The sequence below is a fragment of the Delphinapterus leucas genome, chromosome 2 (genome assembly GCF_059928025.1).
Source record: "Delphinapterus leucas isolate spDelLeu-1000000601 "Yukka" chromosome 2, BTC_Dleu_Yukka2, whole genome shotgun sequence".
Classification (NCBI taxonomy): domain Eukaryota; kingdom Metazoa; phylum Chordata; class Mammalia; order Artiodactyla; family Monodontidae; genus Delphinapterus; species Delphinapterus leucas.
The window spans coordinates 94,795,961-94,822,632 of record NC_143130.1 but is presented as its reverse complement, the minus strand read 5'-3'; the positions used below and the strand labels follow the sequence as shown (position 1 = coordinate 94,822,632).

The window sequence follows — 26,672 nt, the reverse complement described above, 5'->3', positions numbered from 1 at the left end:
CCAAATTCATGGACGCGAATGCCTACTAAACTCTTCCCCTTGTATGTACTAGGGACACCTGCAGTTTAACCGATCCAAAACTCAATCTGTCATCTTCTCTTCATTTCCTTGCCTTCAATGAATGAATCCTGGACCTCCCCAGTGTAACTCATATCCCCTGCAGCTCTCTGTAGCACGGGCTGGTTTTTCTCAACCAAACCTCAATTCAAGAGTTTGGAGATGAGAGGCCTCCTTGCTCCCCACTGCCATTAACAGATCATTTCTAACTCCCCACTTCTTGCTCCTACCAAATCATTATTTGCCATTCTGTTAAACTCTCTCCTTCCCTCATTGTTACTCACCAACATTCTATCAATTACTGACTCTTCATGCATGAACACCTTATACTCCTGGTTCACAGCCTCCCTTCCACTGTCATTTTCCGAGGCTAACATCCATCAGATGACCCATCCAGCAACAATCTTTCCCGATCTAATTACCACCATTAACCTTTTCCTCTACTCTACCTCAGCCATCTGCTACTAACAGGGTCATTACCAGAAGCTGCACCACCTCCAGAAATCTCACCATTCTCCAGTTACCATCTCCTATCATCCAACTTGCCTTCTTTAGCTGGATGTGAGTCAGCATAATCTGCCAAGGCCACTTGACTAAAGCAGGTGTTGTGAGCTCAGAACTTAAGTCAACTCCTTCTCTTGGACACGGCAAATGACCAGGGGCAAGACCAGCCTAGAGGGCTGGGACTCCAGGCTGTGTCTCAGTTGGAGAGTAGGCCCAAAGAACAGTAGCTAACTATACCTGCCTTTGCAACTGTTCAAAAGTTGAGCCCTTGCTCTTATAATGACTTGGGCCCAGGCTCCAAGGTGGCCTCATGATCTTTTTAATGTATTTGCTTATTTTTTTCCTGTGCGTCCTTCCTACTAGACTACAGAGGCCACATTAAGACAGAGTAGTGACCATCTTCTTTCCTGGATTTATCCTCAAAATAGCACAGTGCCTGCCACAAAAGAGGTCCTCAGTAAATATTTACTGCATGAAGGATCTTCTCTCTCAAACCAGTGTCCTATTTATATTCTCTTCAGTAAATGGTACCACCATCTATCTGCCCAGGCAAAAAGCCCAGGCATCATATATGATTCCTCCCTCTCCCACAATCCCCACATGTAGGAATTCACCAAAGTCTATCAATTGCACCTTCTATATATGTATTTTTTTACATCTATTTCCCTCCTCTCAATCCCCACTACCACTGTCCTAATTTGACACTCACTGCCTCTTGTCTGAACTATGCCTCTAACCTCTCCCATTCCAATCAATTGTTACACTGCTGCCAATCGGACCTTTCCAACATGCAAATCTGAGCACGTCATCCCTTTCCCCCAAATTCTTAAAAGGCTTTCCATCACACAAAAGATAAAAATCTAAACTCTCTTCTATGATATACAAAGCCTTATGCTCTGGGCCCCTACCAACCTCAAGAGCACCCTCTCTCACAATTCCCTACCCTACCGTCCTTGTCACATTCTAAATATTCATTAAGCATGCCATGCTGTCTACATATTTACAAACCTTTTCATTCTGCCTGCAGCGTCCTTCTCCCCTGCCCTTCAATCTCATCTGCCGCACTCTGAGCACTACGTCTTCTGTGAGGCCTTTCAGTCACCTTCAGGTAAGCTAGCAGGCTCTGGCCCCTCTTTCTAACACATCTTTCCATACCTCTACAAGTGTAAATAAGCTCCTAAGAGAACAGAGACCCTGTCTTTTTATCTTCTTAGTCTCAGTGCCCGCCATAGTGCTAGGAACACAGCAAAAAAGAAGCTGCTGGTAAATAAATGAATAAAATTTTTAAAATACGATAAACAAAGGCTACAAGAGATGAGGGAAGGAAAGTTCCCAGAATCCTCTGACGTCAACCTGTCCACCTTCACACCTCTACACATCTTTGGGCTGCCCACCAAGTGTACTGTTCCCACATCTGTGCTCTTTACTTTCTGCCTCTGTGCCTTTGCTCACCAAGCCTTCTTTCTATATAGAACACCCTTTCCCTGTATCTCCCAATATCTAAAAGCTTCAGTGTCCAACTCAAGTACTTTCTGGCCCTCACCCAGAAAGGCTTTATCAAAATTCTCTTCAGACACGTTTCCTCCTCTTCTGAACTACTACACACACCTTCCGTTTGACACACATCCCTTTCACTCTTAAGAGACAGCACAGTGTAGTAGTTAGGAATGCAGGCTGTGGAATTAGACTGCCTGGGATGAATTCTAGTTCCTCTGTTTATTAGCTTTGTAGCATTAAGCAAGTGATTTTAACTTGCTATGTCAGTTTCTTGAGTGCAAAATGGGAATAACAATATCCACCTCACAGCTTAGTTGTGAGAATTAAATGAGTTAAATCACGTAAAAGTCCTTAGAATAGTGCCTGGCAGAAATAGAGACACAGATGTAAAGAACAAACGTACGGACACCAAGGGAGGAAGGTGGTGGGGTGGTGGGGTGTGATGAATTGGGAGATTGGGATTGACAGGTATACACTAATATGTATAAAATAGATAACTAATAAGAAACTGCTGTGTAAAAAATAAATAAAATTTAAAAATTAAAAAAAAGAGTGCCTAGCATATAGCTAGTGCTCAATAAATGTTAGTTGCTATTACTATTTTATTTAATTATGGCAAGTGTTTCCCAAACTATGTAACACAGGTGTATAATACACATTACTTTTAAAAATCCTGGGCTTCCCTGGTGGCGCAGTGGTTGAGAGTCCGCCTGCCGATGCAGGGGACACGGGTTCGTGCCCCGGTCTGGGAAGATTCCACATGCCGCGGAGCAGCTGGGCCCGTAAGCCATGGCCACTGAGCCTGCGCGTCTGGAGCCTGTGCTCCGCAAAGGGTGAGGCCACAACAGCGAGAGGCCCGCGTACCGCAAAAAAAAAAAAAGTTCAATAAATTTAGGAAATGCTGTGTTACACAATAAAATAGATTTTTAAAAATATTTATTCATTTACTTTGGCTGTGCCAGTTCTTAGCTGTGGAGTCTCTGTTGTGGTGTGCGGAATCTTTTAGTTGTAGCATGCGGGCTCATAGTTGTGGCATGCATGCAGGATCTAGCTCCCCGACCAGGAATTAAACCTGGGCCCCTGCATTAGGAGCACGGAGTCTTACCCACTGGACCACCAGGGAAGTCCCAAAATAGATATCTTTACTGGAGGGCTTCTTAGACCCTTTAATGTAATATGCACTGTGAATCTCCATGGTGGGGGAGGGGGCAGTTACAGCACTAAGTGTTTTCTCAAACTTAATATTTATGACCATGGAACTTTGTTTTCCCTCTCAGAGTATCTAGCAGGCCTGCTGTTTCCAAAAATATACTTTAGAAAGCACCATAAAAAATATTAAATAAAGTAATATGTTTAACACTTAAAACTAGTACCTGGCACATAGTTCAGTGTAGACTACAACAGTTACAAAAACTTTTCATGAAAGCAAATTTTTTCTATAAAGCTGCTAAGCTCACAATTTTTCCAAAATAGTAATAACACTGAAAAAAATTTCATAAACTAAAATTGAAGGTAAATCAACGTTTTAAAAGAAATATTTCTGGAACTTAGTGTATAATAAATAAAGAATTGGGAACTCCCTGGCGGTCCAGTTGTTAGGACTCCATGCTTTCACTGCCGAGGGCCCAAGTTCAATTCCTAGTCGGAGAACTAAGATCCTGCAAGCTGCACAGCATGGCCAAAAAAAAAAAAAAAAAAAGACAATTTCTCAAACTAATATAAAATCCTTTCTGACATGAGGGCCACAATGGCCCAATAATGAACAATAGCAATAATATGTTCCACTTAAAACTATATACCAGTTTTGGACTTCCCAGGTGGCACAGTGGTTTAGAATCCACCTGCCAATGCAGCGGACACGGGTTCGAGCCCTGGTCCGGGAAGATACCACATGCCGCAGGGCAACTAAGCCCGTGCACCACAACTACTGAGCCTATACTCTAGAGCCCGCACGCCACAACAAGAGAAGCCACTGCAATGAGAAGCCCGCGCACCGCAATGAAGAGTAGCCCCGCTCACCGCAACTAGAGAAAGCCTGCTCGCCACAACTAGAGAAAAGCCCGCACATAACAACAAAGACCCAACACAGCCAAATAAATAAATAAATTTATTTTAAAAATTTCAAAAAAAATAAATAAAACTATACACCAGTTTAATTCTCCCTGAGCACAACCTCCTATATGGCTAGCTGGCAGAATTAAAGAAAAGTGCTTGACTAAGGAATAGAATAGCTATGCCTCTTATCAATTACTAAAATGGTTCCCAGATATTAACATATATACCAAGAAAAAAGTGCCAGATCTTTAATTCTAGAAAATCTCTCTAACCTCAGCAAGTATTAGATCTAAACAAAGTCAGCATACAACGTTGTACACTATAACAGTCAATAAACACCAATATTATGCTGACACTGGGAATGAGTCCATAATGAATCCTACTAAGAAATAAAGGTTCATCTCCAGGACTTCCCTGGTGGCGCAGTGGTTAAGAATCTGCCTGCCAATTCAGGGGACATGGGTTCGAGCCCTGGTCTGGGAAGACCCCACATATCGTGGAGCAACTAAGCCTGTGCATCACAACTACTGAAGCCCACGAGCCCTAGAGCCCACGCACCACAACTACTGAGCCCGAGTGCTGCAACTACTGAAGCCCGTGCGCCTAGAGCCTGTGCTCCATCACAAGAGAAGCCACCGCAATGAGAAGCCCACGCTGAAGAGTAGCCCCCGCAGCAACAAAGACCCAATGCAGCCAAAAAAATAAATTAAATAATTTTTTAAAAAAAGGTACATCTCCTACTAACAGGTTCATAACCACACACGAATGGAAACTAAGACCAATGAGTAAAAAATGGTAAGACGTGAGAAAACAGTGAGAAACGATGAGAAAATACATGCAGCTAAGCAGGGAGTTCTACACTTCATTAGTTTCCACGGATTAAAAATAACACGTAACAGGGAGCTATATTCAACATCCTGGGATAAGCCATAATGGAAAAGAATATAAAAAAAAGCATGTCTCTGTGTATAACTGAGTAACTTCGCTGTACAGCAAAGATGGACACAACAGTGTAAATCAACTACAATTAAAAAGAATTTTTTTTAACACATAAAATCTTTACACATGAGAGAGATTTATCAATCTGTTCTTTATAGATACAGAATGCATGATGGGATTGGTTAAATAAGTGACCAGAGGTCAAACAGCAAACCCATAGTTGGGAAAGACAGAACTCAGAACTCTAGCCCAGTTGTTATATCTTTCTCATAAAAGGATTAAAGAAAACAGTGTTAGTAGCTAGTTGTATAGGGAAGAGGGGAGCAGGTAGAGAGCCAGGGTAATTCTTCTATTGAAAAAAATTTGCCACATAGACCCACAGTGTACATTACCTCAGTTACTTTTCTTTCTACCTCTGTTCCGTCCACATAATACACATCTGTGATGACACGAGTGACAAGTGTGCGAACCTCACGAATTGTTCTCATGTGGCGATGCAAGACATGGCCATGAGGGGGCTGAGGCATATCAAACTCTTCCTCTCCCTATGATAAAAAATAGAGAGTCTCATTGCAAACTGTCAGAATCACAAGTCAACTGCTTCATGATGAGCACTGTTCAGAGGTTCCATGAATCTAATGTGATGGAATTTTCCCGTTGCTTTGTTTCTATTCACCTATAGGTAACACTAGGGATGGACCAGCTGTCTAGCCAGAGGCTAGGAAAAGTCTGTATCAGTTTCACCTAAAACAACCTATTCCTGCCTAAATTAAAAGCATAACATCTAGCACTTATATCTAGGATATTTAAGTGAAACTTTGACCCCCTAAAAGCACATTGAGATTGTAATCCTTCTGATTTTGTTGCCGACTTGTCAATCAGCATTCAAGTTTACACTTACAACAGGCTCTTCAGATAAAAGGAAGGCATTCTTTAGAACTTTATATAAAGCAATAACATCTGTTAGTCTCAGTGCAGTCTGTTTTTTCTGCATTAGTAAGTGAAAACTACGGTATATTTATACCTGGAACAAGACACACTGATTTCTCCTAGAATTAAATATGAAATATTTGATCTATTCCAAATAAGAGATTGTAACTAAAGAGTTGAGCTAGTGTCCAGAAACAGAGAACATTAGCAAATTAGGATTTCATATCTAGTTGCACCATAATCAGTTATATATTTTAAATAAGACCCTACATTTTTATGACAACTGTTACCTACATGTTTTCTCATAACACCTAGATCACATTTATCCATATCCAAGCCCCCCACCCGCCTTCTACCCCATGGCTCTGCAATTGTGAGAGGAAATGCACACTTTTTTCTCCCACCTTATTTCCCCTATAGTAGACTGATTTTACTTTCTGCAGTCAGTGTCAAGGTATCTAAGTCTTTCAAAAGAGTTATATTTACCACTGCAATAATGAGTGTGGTTTTTTCCTGATAGTGTGGTAGTAATTTACCTAAAGTAATTTCTCTGAATAATTTGCACTCCAACTTCATGTTAGGGGTGAAATATCTACTAAAATTATGTGAATAAATATAAATAAAATAAAATACGTGGAAACTTATTCAACCAATTCCTTAAAATACTTCTGTATATACAACCCTGGTTAATGAATGGTCAGGGCATACGTCAGTCATCAGGGTGTATCAGAGCCATGGCAGCCTGGACTTCCTGCCTGCACACACAGGGGTCTAAAAGGTTTCAGTGCGCTTTATATGTCCCTGAAACGCGGCCAAAAAGCCTCCCTGTATTCTTCCATTACAACAGCCAGACAAATGATCACTTCAAGAGAGATACCTAAATAAACATGTCTGATAGAATAAGAAAGGAGAGAAGGGATAAAGGGCAGATAAAAAGAAAGTTATGCTTACTCTCTTCAAATAGTCTTCTGAAAAGAGGTTTCTGTAAAGATAAATAGCTTGAGGATCTTGTTATAATTAAGGGAAGATAAAATAAAAATAAAACCGCACTTTCACTTCATAGAAAACCTGGCTCTAGGCCCACTTGACACATAAATGGAAATTTAAGGAATGTCAAATGTAGGCTGCCTATGTTTTTCTCTGAGTACTGAACTGAGTCCTACCCAGACTGCAAGGGATAAAAAAGCACTGATGCTTGGAAAACCTCCATACAGCGTTCCTCATTTTCCAACCATTCTTCAAAAGATGGCACACCAACCCCAATTTCTGTTACTGTACCCACCATTTATATTTTTTAATTGCGGTAAAATATACTTAACATAAAATTTACCATTTTAACCATTTTTAAATAAACAGTTTGTAGCATTATGTACATTCACATTATTGTAAAAACATCACCATATCCACCTCCAGAACTTTTTTATCTTTCTCAACAGAAACTCTGTACCCAATCTGCATCTGTATTTTTTTTAGCACTTTTCTTTCCTTAGCAGGAGCAACTAGCTCTTAAATATGTCATTTCACTCTGTATGACATAGTAGTAGTACAGCATAAGTGGTGGTTGTGCTGGTAACAGCGGCAGTAGTAGTAGTTAAAACAATAATAATCAATAGGTTGTAGCAGTAGCCAACACATATTGAGGATTTACTGTGTGTCAGACCCAGTGCTAAGAGCTTTGCAAACTTTATCTCAACTTTCACAACATCCAGATGCTGTCTGACTCCAAAGCCTGAGCTCTGGCTCACTGGCTCCTATCATCATGTTGAGACAGGAACAGAAATTATTTCCCTATTTGACAGAGGGAGAATATGAAGAAGTAAAAGAAAATACAATCTAGTGGCACCCACATGATTGCTGTCTTTAAGATAAACTCTTTTTATAAAGGCAGAGAAACCTAATTACTATGTGGCAGAATCAAACACTTTAAATTAAGGGCGAAAATAAACAGCTGCAAAATAGGGTCTGATGTGCTACAGCCCCTATATCCAAAAGGCTATGCTATTTTGAAACTTCCTGAATTGATAAGGTCTTAGGTCTCAGAGGCTGTGTTACTAGAAAAGGCTAATATAAACAGAATTTTTGGAGAGGCATGGATAAACAGAACAAGACTACACAAGCTGTGATTTAAAAACAGAAAAGCAACATAGCATAATGAAAAGAATACCGATTCTGAAGTCAGATATGCTGAGTTCAAATTCCAGTTCTGCCACCTACTGATGGCAAAATCTTGGGCAAGTTACTTAACCTCTCTTCAGCTTGGTTTCTTTACCTGTGAAATGGGAATAATAATACCAACCTCATGGGTTGTCTTGAGCACAATGCTGATATACTGTAGGTGTTCAATAAATAGGAATTATTTTATTTTTATAAAACAAACAACTTGGACCATTCGAATGAGAGGCACATCACTAGTGAAGCTTTCTAGGCAGATCCCAAGTGAAGATGATCTACCAGAGCAACTGAAAAGGCAATTTAACCACTATTACTAATGAAATTTTATGAACTTCCTCTTGTTAGCATGTACATTACTACCACCACTTCTTACCCACTCAATTTTCACTAGTACCTACACTTCCCTACTCTATTCCCAAGAAGCTGTTCTTCTTCCAGTCTCACGTTCATCAGCCCCAAACCTTTTCTTCCCAGTATGTCTATTCCTAGCCTCTTTCTGCAGTCCCTGGTCACCTGGGGACTTTCCCTGTTAGTGTTCTTTGTTTACAATACTGTGATAAACTATCCTTCATGCTTCTTCTACTCCTTCCTCCTTTACTTTCTACTCTCTCAGTTCCTGGGAACATTGGTTAAATAGACTTGGGGGACAAGCAATTAGCTCTTATGGTTATAAAGGAGGATGAGAAATGATGGCAGAAGGAAAGATTGAATGTAGAAAAGTATTACAGGACCCAGACTATATTCCTGGCTTTCTCTTCCAGTAAAGACCTACTTGACAAACTCTAGCACTACTTCATTTCCCTGAAAGATTATCTTATTGGCTATAGCTACCCATAATTTTCACTACCCTATCCCAATCCTGGATGAATTGTTTTTATCCTTTAACCACTGGTCTGTATAAAACTGTTAAGAATTATCATTAAGTACAAGTACCACAACTTAAATTCTCTGGGAATCCAGAAAGTTGAAAACAGGGCCCCTAAGGTACCCTGTATATTCTCTCACCTGGCTATGGAGTGACTCTGTATCATCCCCAGGAGCACTGACTGGTTTCTCACCACTCCCCCTCTCAGTCTGAACTGTGGCATCTTGTTTTCCAGAGTTCTGGTCCACTGTACTGGTCCCTTGTTCACACACATTCTTTACAGTCTGAGTTGCTGCTGAAACAGTTTCGGGGACCCAGAGGGAATGCTCTATGGTCTGGATTCCTACGTTATTTTGGCTGGGCCTTTCAATCAAGGCTTCACTAGATTTTTCCTGACTGGTATTCTGTCCTTCTTTCTGGCCTTCTGGCATATCTGTCTCCATTGCTTCCCCTTGAGGACTGGATGGCTCCTGTGTGGCCATCTCCAGGGAGGTAGGAGAAGCAGGGTCTTTGATAGGACTACTGGGCTTCATAGGCTGTTGACTCTGGCTGGTCCTTTGGTCACCTTCTAATTTTCCCTTCTCCTCTTCATCTTGAATACTTGGAAAATGCAGCAAGTTTCCCCTGAAAATCAAGCACATAAAGAAACCATGTCAAAAAAAAGAAACCATATCAAGTAAGCAAGTGTATACGTGAGTGTGAGAGTGTGTGTGTGTGGGTGTGTGTGTGTCAAGGGGGAACCATAATTTGACACTCTGAGATATGTGGGGAAGGGTGAAAATGAGGTGACCGAGTATATGACCTTACAAGATTTCTCATCATAATTTCACTCCTGTGAAAAAATAACGGTGCACAGGACTATTCCACCATGATGGTAAAATAGCCATAAAATTTCTTCTCTCCATTAGCTATGAACTCTGAAAACTGACACAGGAAAATAAGGTAAACAAAGGATGCAAAACCATTATTGAAGTCATAGACACTGAAGGCAACTTAGGGATCTACTTCAAAACAGATCAATTAGGTCAAGATGCCTCATTTGGCTTTATTAATGGTTCTAATATTCCTTAAATGACTCCTAGCATTCTAGATACTGTTCATTACGCCCCTTGACTAATAATTTTAGGAAAAGAAACCCAATCTGTAAAGGAAAGAGTTGTAGGTGAGATTCTATCTTTGCTAGCTATATTGACATTATCTACAACTAACCATTTCAGAATGACTTGGTTCCTCACAGTTCAGGGTATTTCTTTTCATTAGTCTTCCCATTTGGCGATCAGTGATTTATTCATATATCCCACAAGCATTTGATGCATGTCTCCTACAAACCAGATACCATGAAGCCCTGAGGTGCCTAGGAGCTTTCTTAAATGCTCTCAACAATACACCAGAATAAATAGGCCCAGATTAACTCCAAGTGAGCAGGTTACACAGAAACTTGACATTCACATCTTATTCATCTCCACACTTAAAACACTTAACACGGGGTTTAATATAAAGTGCTTAGGGCTTCCCTGGTGGCGCAGTGGTTGAGAGTCCGCCTGCCGATGCATGGGACACGGGTTCGTGCCCCGGTCTGGGAAGATCCCACATGCCGTGGAGCGGCTGGGCCCGTGAGCCATGGCCGCTGCGCCTGCGCATCCGGAGCCTGTGCTCCGCAACTGGAGAGGCCACAACAGTGAGAGGCCCGCGTACAGCCAAAAAATAAAAATAAATTAAAAAAAAATAATAAAGTGCTTAATAAATTTACTTTCAACAAAAGAATGTTCTCTCAATCAATTAACTGCAAAAATCTACTTTCAGATTAACTAATTGTATAACTGTGTTCATCATATAGAAAATGCCCATAACTTCTAACTTTTTAGTAAACCATAAGTTGAATGCATCACTGTACTATAAAAAACAACATACTAATGCATTTTTAGGTTGCGTTAAATATATAATAACCAAAATAAAGATAAAAAGAACCCATTCTGAACTGACCATGGAAAAACATCTGGAATGTTTCAGGTCATCATACTTTACAAAGCATAAACTGAGATATACCCAGAAGATAACATCCAGGATGATAAAGGGTCTAGAAACTATGTCACATGCTGTTGTGTTTGGCCAGAGAAAGATGGAGCCATCTAGACAGAAAAAGCTTTCTCCAACTTGGGAGGAGCTCTCACCCTTAGAAGCTGAACTGACCTGGGTAGACAGAAAAAAGAAGCATGAAGAACTCTTTGGGGCTTGCTCTGCTCTGGATCTTGGAGAAGAAAGAGAAAAAGAGAAGTCTCTGAGGTTTCTATCTTGTGCAGCTCAGTTTACCAAAACAGGAGATCAAAGTGGGATTTAGAAAAGAGTTCTAGCCAAAGAGAGCCTGGTATGCATTTGGTTGTTAGAGCTTGTGTCTTCTCTGTCAGGAACCTCAACTGAATGAGGATATATGGTCCAGTGAAGAATAGGTAAGAATAAGATCACCAAAAGACAGACGAATAACACCTATCTGGTTTATAAGTGATCATACATATAAATTACTTAGCACAGTGCTAGATACACAGCAGATGCTCAATTGATATTAGTTGCATAAGACAAAGTATGAACTGAATACCCATGTTTGAATCTTTAAGATATCTAACATATCAACAGCTGAGCAATAATGAAAGTGAGCCAAAAGCTAGAAGGGACAAGACTTGATTAACCATTTCAAGAATTCAATTACCATTGTTCCCCGCACTTTAGATAAGTCTAGACATTTTACCTCAGAAGCTATTTATTTAGTGTAGAACTTCTGAATAGAGTTTTACTTCTAAAACAAAGCTTTATTTTTTTTCTTTGTTTTATTTTTGGCTTTTTAATTCTTAATTGACAAATATTAGGCTGCTTTTTTCTCCCAAACTGTTAACTGGAACTCCTCTCTCTCTAAAGACTAAAGGTATCTCATTGCAACATCAGCAATATTCAGCAGATTCCTGTCAAATACCAGAATTTTGGTATCTATCTTTCTTGGGTTAGCATCAGTCAAACAAATAAATGATGTTGAACTCACAGTCACTTCCCTCCAAGAAACATCTATCATAAAGATGTGGTATATTAATCTCCCAAGAAACAATAAAGAAGGAAACTTCAGTACCAGAAAAGAGACAGAAGAAATTCAATAATTGTAAGAAGGACCACACTTCTCTTTCTTCATTAGTTCCAGCTACACAATTCTACTCTGGTCACTATATGTCAGATTTAGAAACTGATGCAAAGAAAGCAAATTTTAGCAGGGAAAGTCTGGGTAAAATTAATCCAAAGTGAAACATGGAAGAAAAAACCTCCATATTTAATAAACTTCTAACCATTCTGTTTTGAGTGTAGGTCTGTCTGCGGAGGAACTGGAATCAAAACCAGCTGGAGTGCTTCCCTGGTGGCACAGTGGTTAAAAATCTGCCTACCAATGCAGGGGACACGGGTTCAATCCCTGATCCAGGAAGATCCCACATGCTGCGGAGCAACTAGGCCCGTGCGCCACGACTACTGAGCCAGTATTCTAGAGCCCGCGAGCCACAAATACTGAAGCCCATGCGCCTAGAGCCTGTGCTCTGCAACAAGAGAAGCCACTGCAATGAGAAGCCCGTGCACCCCAACGAAGACCCAACGCAACCAAAAATAAAAAATAAATAAATTTAAAAAAAACCAACAACAACAAAAAACAGCTGGATTCTCAGGCCCTTGTTCTACCAAGGTTGAACAAAAATCACCAGCATCCTAGTCTCTCTATTTTAAAACAGTCTCTAGTGGGAAGCAGATGCATAGCACAGGGAGGTCACCTCGGTGCTTTGTGACCACCTAGAGGGGTGGGATAGGGAGGGTGGGAGGGAGGGAGATGCAAGAGGGAAGAGATATGGGGACATATGTATAACTGATTCACTTTGTTATAAAGCAGAAACTAACACACCATTGTAAAGCAATTATACTCCAATAAATATGTTTAAAAAAAAAGTCTCTATTTTAAAATAGGAAGGCAATACGATGCGATCAATTAATTTCCTAATTGCTGGGTCAACACCATACCATTTTTGGAATAAAACAAGGTGGCATTTCGCCTAACAAGCTTCCTGATACAACAGAGGATATCATCTGGGCTATCTGATTCCCAAAAATACCAACAAGTTCACATTTAATCATCAGAATGTCCAATAAAAGCACTGACATGTTTCTCTTAAATATTTCTATCAGTAGGGAACACAGAAATTATGTTGCAGGGAATTCCCTGGCAGTCCCGTAGTTAGGACTCTGCACTCTCATTACCGAGGGCGTGGGTTCAATCCCTAGTTGGGGAACTAAGACCCCGCAAGCCACGGTGCAGCCAACAAAAAAAGAAAAAAAGAAATTATGTTGCAAATAACACTATTAGGAATATACCTGTTGACAAAACATTATTATATTCCCTAATTACAAAATCATTGATTTCTAGAGATAAAAGATTCCACTACATAATAATAATACAAACTTATTCCATTGCCATTACTTATTTCCCTATACTAAATATAAGAACCACATATTCCAAACAAGATACTTTTCTAATAGAGAAGAAATACTTTGTAATTCAAAAACTTTTTTCCCACTTCAGAGCTGTTCTAAGAGATGAAGGAGTAAAGAAATTATGGGAATTTTTTAATTCCATCGAGTCTGACAAACTTTAAATTTGAGATGTTGAACATCTATCTCAGTTTTGCCATATGGGAAATTAAAGAGAAATAAAAAGTCTGTTAAAAGTAAACATTTTCGGCACTTCCCTGGTGGCGCAGTGGTTAAGAATCTGCCTGCCAATGTAGGGGACACAGGTTCGAGTCCTGGTCTGGGAAGATCCTACATGTCACAGAGCAACTAAGCCTGTGCACCACAGCTACTGAGCCTGTGCTCTACAGTCCACGAGCCACAACTACTGAAACCCACGCACGTAGAGCCCAGTGCTCCGCAACAAGAGAAGCTACCGCAGTGAGAAGTGTGTGCACAGCAATGAAGAGCAGCCCCCGCTCACCGCAACTAGAGAAAGCCCACGCACAGCAACGAAGAAGACCTGACGCAGCCATAAATAAATAAATAAAGTTAATAAAAAAAAGTAAACATTTTCAAACTAAGTAAAAGGAAATAATCTTAGAAATACAGAATGATATATTTTCATAAGTTTATGAAGACTGAATCATTTTAAATTGATAGAACTGGCAGATAAAGACAAAAATCTATATCTATAAAATATTTAATAAAATTTCTGACATCTTATTTATAAATCCACCTAGAATATGTCACAGTCCCTCAGATAAAAGAGTAAGCTCAAGTTCACAAAACAGTAGCAGTATATTCCAGATTTTGCTACCAACCATTTTGTGAATCAATGTAGCCCAAAAGATGCTATGAAAATAATGCTTGCCTGATGGGTACAGAGGGGGAATCCTGACTTCGCGCCTCATCCTCTTGCGGGGCTTCACAGACACAGCTAAACGCAGACATGGTCTTCTGGGGACTAAGAAACAAATTAAAGCAATATACTGTGTTAGTTCTGAAAGGAAAAGTACCTCTGGAAATTATCCTTTTAGGCACAGAGAGAATAAAATCCTTTCTCTGAATCTGAAAAATCTGAATACCAAATATTCGATGACATTAAGGAATCAATATCAGTTTTAAAAGCATGATAGTAGTACTGTGGTTAAGTTCAAAGTAAAGAATTCTTATCTTTTAGAGACAGCATTGAAATATTTACAGATAAAATGATATAATGCTAGAATTAGCTTAAAAATAATCCAGTGGAGAGGAGAGTGCTGGAAGTATTTATAAATGAATCAAGACTAGTCATAAGTTGGTAATTTTTGACACTGGGTGATGAATATATGGTAGTTCATTATACTATTCTCTTTACTTTTGTATATGCTTGAAACCTTCAATAATGAAATGTGTGAGAGAGAAATAAGATGGCAGCAGGTAATCTGAACAGTGCCCAGTTACAGACAACACTTAAAAACAGCGGTGCTGCTTCACCTAAATGCAGAGGAAGCAGTGATCATTTAAACTGTGCTACGTGCTACAGAGCTTACTTTAAATGATTTCTTATGGTGAACCCAATGGTTAAGTAAATAGTCAAAGATTCTTAAAATCTAGATTCTCATATACAAAATTTGCTTCACAACAATACCAGTGAATCTCATTCCATGATCCACCAATCCAACCCTCTGCCTCAAGTTTTTCCCCTATTTTTCCATCCCTACATTCTATCCAAAGGATCCAGGGATCTTCAGCAGCATATTCTGTTCTCTCTTAACAAGCACATGTACGGACTAATAACAAGTTGTGTCGGGTACACAATTCTGTTAAAACCAAAGAGATTTCTTCAACATATCATTAAAGAGTCTTCAACTGAATAAGGATTCAAAGGTACTTATCTTTCAGATTAAATATGCAAAAACTCAGAAAACAACCAATCTCTCTAGACACAGCTTGGTACAAATCAAAGGATTCAGATGGGTCAGAAACTTCCAACTAAGGATCAAATTTAGTCTACAGACAAGCAGGAAATTTTATTTTTAAAAATCCTGATTTCTCTTTACAAATTTAAAGATTTGGCAGCAGTAGGTGTGCACGGTAATAACCGGCTGGAAATGAGCAAGGGCTACCCCCCCCTTTTAAATGTTCAGCTGGCTATCATCGTCAACATTTCATGCTCTTGCACCTAGCCTGCTTTACTTACGTACAGTACCTGTCTAGCCTGATTTAAGAATCCTCACTTATATTTCAACAACCGCTGGTAGTATTTTCATACTGGATGACTCACGCCAGAAACCAATGAAACAATTCTATTCTCACGGCCACCAGATGGCAAAGCTTACCACCAGAGCCTCAGGATGGGGTCATACTCACCCTCAAGGCATTACAGCATTCATGACAAAGCAAAAATAACACTTCAAGGCTGTAGCTAATTTGGCAGGCAGAAGAGAAAATGGCCTGAGGCTATGTGAGGGGGGGGGGGGCTGCGGCGCCGGACCATAAAAGGAAAAAGGTCTATGGCTATCTCGTTAACCCTGTTTCCTCACCAATAGCAAAAACAATCTCAATCTCACCCACAGAAAAAGAAAAAATGGCACTCCCACATGAACAAAAGGGAGAAAGGGAAACACCATTAAATACCTTATTCTAAGTATAGCAAAAGCTTTATTAAAGTATTAATAAGAAAGCCTAGGGTTACATTCAACACACTGCTAAATCCTTTATGCTGAAGTTTCCTTTTAAGTTTTTTTCCTCTCTTGATAAATTATCTTCCCCTCATTACCAGTGGCTTTGTATATTAAACTCCTCTAAATAGCAACCAGCTCTGGTTACCTGGTAACAGCCTCAGCAACAGCAGTAGATCCATTTTTTCTTTCACCAGTTGCTGGCTCTGAATAAAAACAAAAGCAAGTAAAGAAAGGAAAGAGAAACAGAACTCAGTATCACACCTTAAAACCTTCTCTTAAAAACCTGCTCAAACCCAATGATACTCTAAAATAATGCTTGGATTTCAGAAGCTTCTGAAGGCCTCCTTTCACTATGACATAAAAAAAAATAATAAAAATGAAAAATAAAAACCTGCTTTACTAGTATTTGCAACAAATAATAAAAAGGAAATGGGTAAGAATAATAAGTGAACATGAAAAGACTTAACATTTTTTTTTTTTGCGGTACACGGGCCTCTCACTGCTGTGGCCTCTCCCATTGCGGAGCACAGGCTCCGGATGCGCAGGCTCAGCGGCCATGGCTCACGGGCCCAGCCGCTCCGCGGCACGTGGGATCCTCCCGGACCAGGGCACGAACCCGTGTCCCCTGCATTGGCAGGCGGACTCTCAACCACTGCGCCACCAGGTATGTCTTTCTGACTTCTACCAATTTTCTTTCAAACTTCCTACAGAAGACTATTCAGTTTCTCCAGAAATACAATATAATGAATTACTAAGCAGTAACATTTAAAAATGAAAATGAAACTTCTGAATCTCAATCCATCTCTTCTCATACAAGTAAAAAAATTATGTAGTAAAAAAACACAAAATTAATAAACAAAAAAATTTTAATTAAAAAATTTTAAAACAAATTGAAAAAAACTTCTAAAAACGTTTATTAATCTGAAACTAACACAACATTGTAAATCAACTTCAATAAAATTTTTTTAAAAAGGAAAAACTTTAATGAAATCAATCATGTAGGAAAATGTCTCAGGTTCATGCACAAATTTTAAACAGTGTACAGTTTTAAAAGAACCCATACATAGAAGGTACTCAAGTTCTTCCCAAAGTGCTTTTGGGATAGATATTTGAAAAATAAAACACATTTTCAAGAAAGAAACTGTAGCAAAAATTAAAGGTCATACTGAAAAGAATCCTATAGTCTCAAAGCAATGCTACTAATGCCTAGGGATTAAAATTTGTTCATTTACAATTCATTCCAGCCTTAGAGAAAATAACAAATATTTTTAAACATTTCTAAAATAAGTCATAACCCAATATAATCTGAATAGTCTGTCAAGGAGGCAGCTGAAGTTTGGTGGTTAGAGCACTGGCTCTGATACAGAAACCTGGTTCAGGCCCTGGCTCTAGCACTTAGCAGTCCAACCTGGGGGTAAACTTCATCTTCTGAGTCAGTTTCCTCATCCATAAAATAGGGATAAAAAGGGACCAACACAGGAATTCCCTGGCAGTCCAGGTGGTTAAGACTCTGCACTGCACTTTCACTGCTGTGGGCCTGGGGTTCAATCCCTGGTCTGGGAACTAAGATCCCACAAGCTGCAAGACCAACCCTCATAGGTTTGTTGTGAGGATAAAATGAGGAAAACTGTGAGTACGGTGCCTGATTATCAGGAAAGGTAGGAAAATTTACTAATATGGTCATCTTTAACATTTAGCTCCATTTAAGGTCTTCCCAATTGTAATTTCAAATCTAAAGATTCAAAGCTACTATGTACTCTCCCTTGATAAGTCCTACTTGATTTCAGAGAAGATGACAGTAAGGATGGAAACATGAAATACTTTATTTCTACTGAGGTTCTAATTTTCAAATCAATAAGCACTGAGAAACAGAATAGCACTATAATTCAGAACCAGACTTCTGGTTCTTGGAACTACTTTGAATTCAGGCTACTTTATTTACTAGCTGTGTGACTCTAGAGAACATGCCCAACCTCTCTGTGCCTCAGTTTCCTTAGCTGTAAAATGAGAATAACAATAGGATCTATTTTACAGGTTTGTTATGAGATTTAATGAGCTGTACATGTATGGAATATATGCCTGGCATATAGTAAGAACTCAAAATATATTAGCTAAAATTTCTTTTCTTTGGTCTCAGAGAATGAGAAATCCTTATTCAAGTCCACTCACTCTATCTGTGGTCTTTGAAAGCTCCCCTTCCATCTCTCTCTCAGGGGTCTCATTTTTAACCCATCTCTCTTTTGGAGATTTCCTTTCAATCTATAAACCTGCTCAGGTATCCCTCAGTCTAAAAAGGAAAAAAAAAAAAAAAAAAAAACTCCTTCAGTCCTGTATTTCTCTCTAACTTGCCATATTTTTTCTTCCTTTCTCACATAAACTTCTCAAAAGTAGAATACATTTGCTGCCTCTTCTCCTCCCCTTCACTCCTCAATTACCTTCAGTATAGCTCCTACCCAAACCACTATACTGTAATAGTTCTTGCTAGAGTCACCAAACGGATCCTAATTGCCAAGTCCAGTGTACATTTTCAGATATATCTTACTAGACCCTCACTTCTCCATATAACATTGTTGTCTTCTTTTAACTCTCCTTCCCTTAGGCTTCCATGGCGTTATACTCTCCTAGTCCTCTTCTTGGAATATTCCTTTACAATCTCCTTTATAAAACTTCTTCCTCTTCTAATGCCATTAAACCACTTTTACAAACTACCTAATGGAAGAATTATAAGCTTTAGAGTCAGATGGATCTGCTTCACACTCCAGCTCCACCTCTTACCAATTACTGTAACCTCAGGTTTAAAACCTCTCTTAGTCTCAGTTTTCTCACCAATAAAATGGAAATAAGGATATCTACTTCAGAGTGCTATCATGAAAACAAAATGTAGATATAAAGTCATTCTATATTTTTTCCTCTCTCTTGCTTCCATATTTAACTGGTCCCAAGGTCCTCTCTATTCTACTATTCATCTCTCAAATTCATCCCCTCACCTCCATCCCCACTACTAATGACCCCACTTCCTGGTTAAAGACTGCATTTGCCAGGCAGCAGAATAGAAAATGGGCAAGGAAAGGAATGATGAACAAAGGCACAAATTTTTCAAACATTCAGATGATCCTTTAAAAAAAGCAAATCTGATCATATTACTCCCTTGCCTAAAATTCTTCAGCTGTTCAGCATGATGTAAAAGGCCTTTCAGAATCTAGTCCCGACTTCGCAGCCATTCCCTCATACCTTCTCTGTATTCTAGCCACACCAAACAACTTGCAATTAATGTGGGAAATAGCTAACATAAACCTACAATGTGAATCCACAATCCTAAATTTTCTACCCACTTCTGAACTCCTTCTGATTATGAAAACCAATTAGTTTATATAGACACAAGTTTAATACAGAGATACAAGCAGTACCACAGAGGTTACAAAACAGAACATCTGCAGTAACATTAACAGTGACTAGCCTAAAACAAAGAATTAAATTCATGAGAATAAGACTTTACAAATACATTTATAATTATAAAAGTATCATCATTAAAACTAGAAGATAATTAATACTTCCAGAAGATGTGGAGCTACTAGTTACCCAAGATTAACACAAAATAAAACTTACTTTCCAGACTAAACTGCAAAGACTCTTCACTCGCCTCAGTCTCAGGACTGACCAATTTCATTCTCAGACACAATTGATCACCCATTTCTGGGGCAGCCCCAGAATCTCCTTTTTCATTCCCAAGCATGGGGTCGTTGGTCTCCACCATGCTTTCAGACATGACATCACTGGTTGCTATGGTGCTTTCGGGATAGTTGCTAATACCTGAAAGAAGGGAGGCAGGGGGAAGGAAGGAAGAAAGAACACTAAAATACAAATATGAAAAATAACAATTCAAGGTCATCAATTTGCCTGTTTGGCTCCATAGCTCTGCAGGATTGAAGAGGATTCCTAGGATAGATCCTGTCACAAGTATCAACAACTACGCACTAGTATTGACACCTGGTCTTAAGAAGAGCAACAGGATTCAGTTCCACTTCTGCATCTGGACAAAGGATGCTGCATGAGCCCTCAGCCAACCCACATCTGCCAGCATCAAGCATAGGTAGCAGGAGACTCCAGACGGCATGATTGTTACCTCCCAGCACTGACTAGAGAAAACAAATAGGTTAATGTAGAAGACTACCAGCTGCTTCAGGGAAGGAGGATCTAAATTTTCTTCCCCTGTCAAGCAGCAGGCTGATTAGCCAAGGTCCTGAATAAACAGTACTTCTACCCTACCTGCTACCTCTTCCTCATAAAACAGCTCTATATCATTGCTTAGCACTCAGAGTCTATGGCCTTGCAAGTAATAGAATAAAATCTTTATAAATATTCTTTCTTCCTTCCTTCCATCCTTTCTTTCCTTCCTCTCATCACTGCTCAACATCTCCTGGGAGTAAACTCATGGAATCAGACACCACAACCTTATTCTTCCTAAGACAAAAATCAATCTTATCAGGCAGGCCCAACTCCTCAGATATAAAAGAATCACTGGCATAAAGAATGATATCTCAGAAATTCTGCTTTAAACATCATTACATTTTAATCACTCACCAATAGGAGTACTGTGTCTCTTGGGCTCCAATTTTAGGTGCCCAATAAGAGGTGGAGTTGTACCAGTCAATGGTGGAATAACATCACCTTCTTTAGGCAAAGTAAAATGAAATGGAGTTTCTGGAGAAAACAAAAAACAAAACAAAGATAAACAAAAAGGAAACCAAAACAGAAGTATAAAAAAAGCAAAAGTGAGGAGAACTGCAAGAAATATCTCAATTATTCTTTTCCTTTGCTCCCAAATTCTGCCTCATTCCCAACCCCCCTCACCAGGCCTCTCAACCAATTTCCTACTATTTTCTCTGCTCTCTGTACAACCATCAACAGGACTGACACAAAGTAGACAACCAGGGGCCAGGCAAACAGAGGAAGCCCAAAAGTTTGGAGGCCTGAGGAACATGGGGTCAAAAGGAACAGAGAAACATCTGAGCCTCAAGACAGTAAGTACATATGGGGATACTCAGTGATACAAAGTTGGATAGTTTCAAATCTAGACGTTTTAATTTTGTGTAATGCTAACCCAAGGAGTTAATTTATAAGCTTTAGCAATCTGTAGGATTCTCTATGTTAAAATCGGATGTTAATACTTAAAATTTACAATCTACTCAAAGAGGTGACAAAGGATTTCATGGGCTAAAGCAGGGGTCCCCAACCACTGGGCCTGCTAGGAACCGGGCCGCACAGCAGGAGGTGAGCAGCGGCAAGCGAGGCTTCATCTGCCGCTGCCCGCTCCCCATAGCCTGCGTTACCGCTTGAACTATCCACCCCCCCACCCCCGCCTTCCGCCCCACCCCCCACCCCATCTGTGGAAAAACTGTCTTCCAAGAAACCGGTCCCTGGTGCCAAAAAGGCTGGGGACCGCTGGGCTAAAGGACTTCAAAATACTCATTGGTTCTAACAGAAATCATTTGGGTTTCACAGTTCAGCAGTACTGACCAGCATTTCACTCTAGGCCACAGCGGTAGTGTTCATATCTAAATCTCTGTGCAATGGTAAATCTCACATATATGAGCATCTCCATTGTACACATTTCGGTTAGTCATTATTAAATTAAACATTTGTCAAGAGACAGAACTTTACTTTTTAACTAGGTCTCAGTTCCAATTTCTAATCAGAATTAGCAAATTGCCAAAATCACATTTTCTGATTTCCTAATTATCTCTTTTAATAAAACGACTAAGTTTGGGAGAATAAAAGAATTACTCCAGATTGCTGTTCTTAAACCTGACAGATGAAAATTTGTACTTACTTTCCTGGAATGGCTCAAAATAACTATAATCTGGCATACCCAGTCACTATTCCTTGTGAAAACAGTTTGTCTAATGTGCTTCCCAACATCGTCAAGCAATTCTCCAATTCCCAGCACACACTTAGCGGGTGTCCTACGAAGTTAACTCAATTCTGACACTGTCTACCCAGAGGTAGCATCAGATCCCACAAGTTAAAGGCTCAGTCCCACAAGACTGCCCTCACTTAAGACATCAGTCAGAGTCCGGGCTGTTACCTGTGCTTCTAAGCAACTGGCTCTACACTGCAGGTTCCCATGACACTTTCCTCACGTTCCATTAATTAGCTAGAGCTACTTATAGTACTCAGGGAAACATTTGCTTACGTTTACCAGTTTATTATAAAGGACACACAGATGAACAGCTATATGAAGAGGTACACAGGGTGAGGTCCAGAGGGTTCTGATAGCAGGAACTTCTGTCTCCCTTAGAACTGGGATTTGATACCCTCCTGGCTCATTTATCAACCAGGTAACATCAAATTTTGTTGTTCACGAGTTTTTATAGAGCTTTAATCCCCACCCCCCCCATCGAGGAAGTTGGTGGGTGGGGCCGGAAGTTCCAACCCTCCAATCACTTTGTCTTTCTGGTGAACAGCCCCATCCCTGAGGCTATGTAGGGAAGATCCCACCCTAAATCACCTCAATAGCATTACTCAGGTGTGACAGAAAGGGCTTAAGCTTATTCCTATCACTTAGGGAATTACAAGGGTTTTAGGAGCTCAGTGCCAGGAACTGGATGAAGACCAAATATATTTCTTATTATACCACATTTTTCTTCTTTCATCTCTTCCCATTCCACTTCCACCCTTCATTATCTTTAATATCAAGCACACCTTGATATTTTTTCTTCAAAATCACAAAACAACAACAAAAAACATCTCTTACATCTACATGAAAGAAAATGAATTAGCAACCTGAAGGGATGAAAAGAGAAAATGAATGGACTTTAGAAATAAAGGATGAAAAGTACACATGCGCTGCTAAAGAAACTGTGAAAAGCAGAAGTGGAGAATCTCAACGTCATTATCTAAATGGCAAAGAATTCCACCATAGTTATAGCAAAAAGAAATGGGTTGATAGGTAAGCATTCATTCTCTGGCAACTCTTTAAAAAGCAAGTCCTTTAAGTTAATAAAGAACTTAAAGAATATACAGAAACTAAAATTTTAAAAAAAAACCACCTCACAAAGCATCATACGTTCCAAAGATATATTTTATAGAATTTTCATTCCTGGAACAACCACCTATTCTGCTTTCTTGACAGGAACCATCCCTCACATTATGATCGACCATTCAGACTTCTGAAAATCTGTATAAAATCTCTAAGTACATCCTTCTACGTGACAAACCATAATACGCAAATGTAATATGCAGGCATTAATTACAGAAGACTATTTATGAAAAGTTATCTTAGCACCACTGATCTAACACATCACTAAAACCCAATGGAAAATTGGCTCTTATACAGGCAGCACTGCCACTACCCTTATCTGGTCTTCAATGCCTCATTCCTGGACTATTACAACAACCTATCAATTACTTTGTCTGCCTGAAGTCTCCCCCTTTCCCCAACCCACGATTCTTTCTGTATAGCAACCAAAGCAACCTTCCTGTAAAACATGACTTAGATCGACAACAGTATTTAGATGTAATGAAATTATAAAAATCTTCAATAATATAGAATATTAGGTCATTCAGACAGTTCTTTACCATAACTCAACAGAATCAGAGAAACTATATCATACAGTTTTATAGTAGGAAAAAGCATAGACTTGGGAATCAGGAGACCTAAGTTCTAGTTCCACTTCAATCATTAACTAGCCACGTGACTTTAGGAAGAAGAGACTGAACTCAAATATCGGCTAACCTCCTTTTCAGCTCTAACATTTCTCATTCTGAAGAGGAAAAAAAAATTCATGAATATAAAGCCTAATGAACAGGGGAAATTTTGAGATTAAAAAAAGTACTACTAATAATCACTCCTTAAAAAGAAGTATAAACGGGACTGTTCCAGGAACGCCGAAAGCTATGATCACCCATACTGATAGCTATGGTGTTACCTAAATACTGTTTCTCATTTCCATATCCTTAGAAGCTTGCTTTCTTAAGTCTGTATTTTGTTTTTATTCTTTTGTTTTTGGAGTTTGCTTTGTTTACTTATCAATTGATTTATGGCTGCATTGGGTCTTTGTTGCCGTGCATGGGCTTTCTCTAGTTGTGGCAAATGAGGGCTACCCTTTATTGCAGTGTGCGGGCTTCCCATTGCCATGGCTTCTCTTGTTGCGGAGCATGGGCTCTAGGCGCACGGGCTTCAGTAGTTGTGGCTCACAGGCTCTAGAGCGCAGACTCAGTAGTTGTGGCACACGGGCTTAGTTGCTCTGCAGCATGTGGGATCTTCCTGGACCAGGGCTCGAACCCGTGTCCCCTGCATTGGCAGGTGGATTCTTAGCCACTGCACCACCAGGGAAGTCCCTGTTTTGTTTTTGAATTATACTAACTTTGGACATTCAGAAAGTTTGAATTCTTTTCAGCTAATGTCATACATGACATCCTAGAAATATTTCAGAAAGTAATCTATATTCTCATTCTTGACTTTATAAAGAACACAAGCTAACACCTTTCCCAGTTTAAGGTTTAAGATGTATATATGTTGAACCAAATTTAGAAAGTTTACTTAATGCCCATAAGGAAGAAACAATCCACAGAGTTTTGAATATGATTTAACTGTGTAAGGTAATCAAAAAAGATCCCTGTACTACAAAGCCACTCTCAAAATATAAAAATATGGAACAAGGTTGGAACCTATGTAGAAAATACCAGATTGGTACAATTTCTAAATACTTAGAAAATTCATGTTGATTACTCCTGAGTTATAAAGCTGATAAAAACCTCAACTGATCTCTGATTCTAAAAATAATTACAGCTACAAAAGAAAAATACAACCCCGAATTTTAAATATCCCAACTATTATTGGTTGCTCATAAACATAAATCCAAGTTAATTTTCAGCCCTGATGTAATAAGCATGTGGTTCTCTCCTACCTTCCATTCCAAATTATAATTTGGTTGGAAACACAGAACAATTTGTAATCACACTTACCACTAGAGCTTTCACAGAAGCTTTGTGAGGCATGGGCAGAGGCTTTCTCCAGTGGCTGGGCCCCTACACCTGAGTCCAGCTGCTTTGTATTAGCCATTTTTGAGTCTTCCCTTAATGTGCTAACTGTTGTCTCTTTTGGTTGGGTCTGCTGCATTTCCTGGCCAGGTCCTGGAGCATCATCTGTTCTCACTAAAGTCAAGGGAGGCTGTGAAGAGTCTGCCTCTACAGGTTCTTTTTCTGCAGTCACTGATTTCAGATCTCCTTCATATTCTGCACTCTTTTCTTCTTGGGTATCCGCTCTATTCTCAACACATGGTTCTATTTCTGGAGCATCATCCTCCCACAACTGAGAATCTGAGCATTTTTCCACTACCTCTAAAGGTTCAGAAGAAACATCAACTCTGGGAGATGGTTCCTTCACATCTACAATGACAACACTCGAGTCCTCTGAAGTAGCTTCTTCCCATGCTTCCTGATCCTTATGTTCCAATTCTTGGTCAAGTACTGGAAGCTTTTGGGGGGAATCAATACTAATCACACTGGTTTCAACTTCCATAGCTTCCTGGCATTCTTGTTTGGGGACTTCCTTTGGAAGACCCAGCCCCTGGGACTGAGTTTCAGTCAGAGAAAGGTGCAATGCAACACTCTCCATATTTTCTTCTTTGGGCTCCTCTCCTTGACTTTCACAAGGAGTCTCAGGGATTTCTTCCACCTCAGACCCTGAAGACCCCTCCTCTGGATGATGTTCTTTAAGTTCTATAGCTTCCTCCTGATCTAACACACTAGAGAGTGCCTCAGATCGAGTAGCTGGAGAGGGAACTGCCTGACTACCTGAATCGCAAGTGAGATCAATACAAACGTCTTCCGCCACAGTTTCTTCTCTGCCTTTGCAACCATCAGCTAAAATACTAATGTCGTCTCTGCTTTCTGTGTTAACCCTCTTTGTTTTATCATCATTCTGATTCAGTTCTACTTGGCCATCTTGTGCTGGATTAATCAGGATACTATCATTTTCAGCAAGAACAAGTTTAGAATTGAGAACTGGAGACATGGGTTCAGTATCCTCAATCTGTGTGCTTTCTCCATCTTCATCAATCCTGTGAGAACTCAAGCTTTCTATCTTTGGGGACTGACTATACTCACTTGTAGAAAGCATCAACTTACAAGAATCCCCTGTCAAAGAAAGCCCAAGATCCTCAGAGGAATTCTTTGGTTCAGTCTCTGAAGTTTTAGAATACTCAACAGTCAAAGATGAACTATGCAAACCTCTATCCTTCTTCTCATCATTTGATCGTTCTTCCAAACTTGGAGATGGAATGAAAATGTCCTAGGGAAGAACAAAAAGACACAAATAACCATTTTGTCATAATCGTATTTCTTTTATATCTAATCCTTCAATTCTAAAATTTCTAAATCTAGGGCCATAATCACCAGTCTGTTCATCAACACAAGTCACTGTTTAATGCTCTTCTTGTGAATCATTGATCTAG

At 39.6% G+C, this 26,672-nt stretch overlaps 1 protein-coding gene across 6 annotated transcripts in view; it reads right to left on the bottom strand.

Annotated features, from left to right (window-relative positions):
• TP53BP1 (tumor protein p53 binding protein 1) overlaps positions 1 to 26,672 on the bottom strand; it is a 66,305-nt gene that overhangs the window by 15,009 nt on the left and 24,624 nt on the right. For 3 of the 6 annotated variants that reach the window (XM_022587278.2, XM_022587280.2, XM_022587279.2), the window contains exons 12-18: positions 25,183 to 26,509; positions 20,797 to 20,916; positions 19,822 to 20,025; positions 16,361 to 16,418; positions 14,421 to 14,513; positions 9,160 to 9,643; positions 5,445 to 5,597 (exon numbers count right to left, since the gene is read on the bottom strand). In XM_022587278.2, coding sequence (XP_022442986.1) covers positions 5,445 to 5,597; positions 9,160 to 9,643; positions 14,421 to 14,513; positions 16,361 to 16,418; positions 19,822 to 20,025; positions 20,797 to 20,916; positions 25,183 to 26,509 — 2,439 coding nt within the window. Of the gene's footprint in view, positions 1 to 5,444; positions 5,598 to 9,159; positions 9,644 to 14,420; positions 14,514 to 16,360; positions 16,419 to 19,821; positions 20,026 to 20,190; positions 20,303 to 20,796; positions 20,917 to 25,182; positions 26,510 to 26,672 lie in introns of those variants that run through there. The other 3 variants (XM_022587283.2, XM_022587284.2, XM_022587282.2) reach the window with 3 other exon arrangements.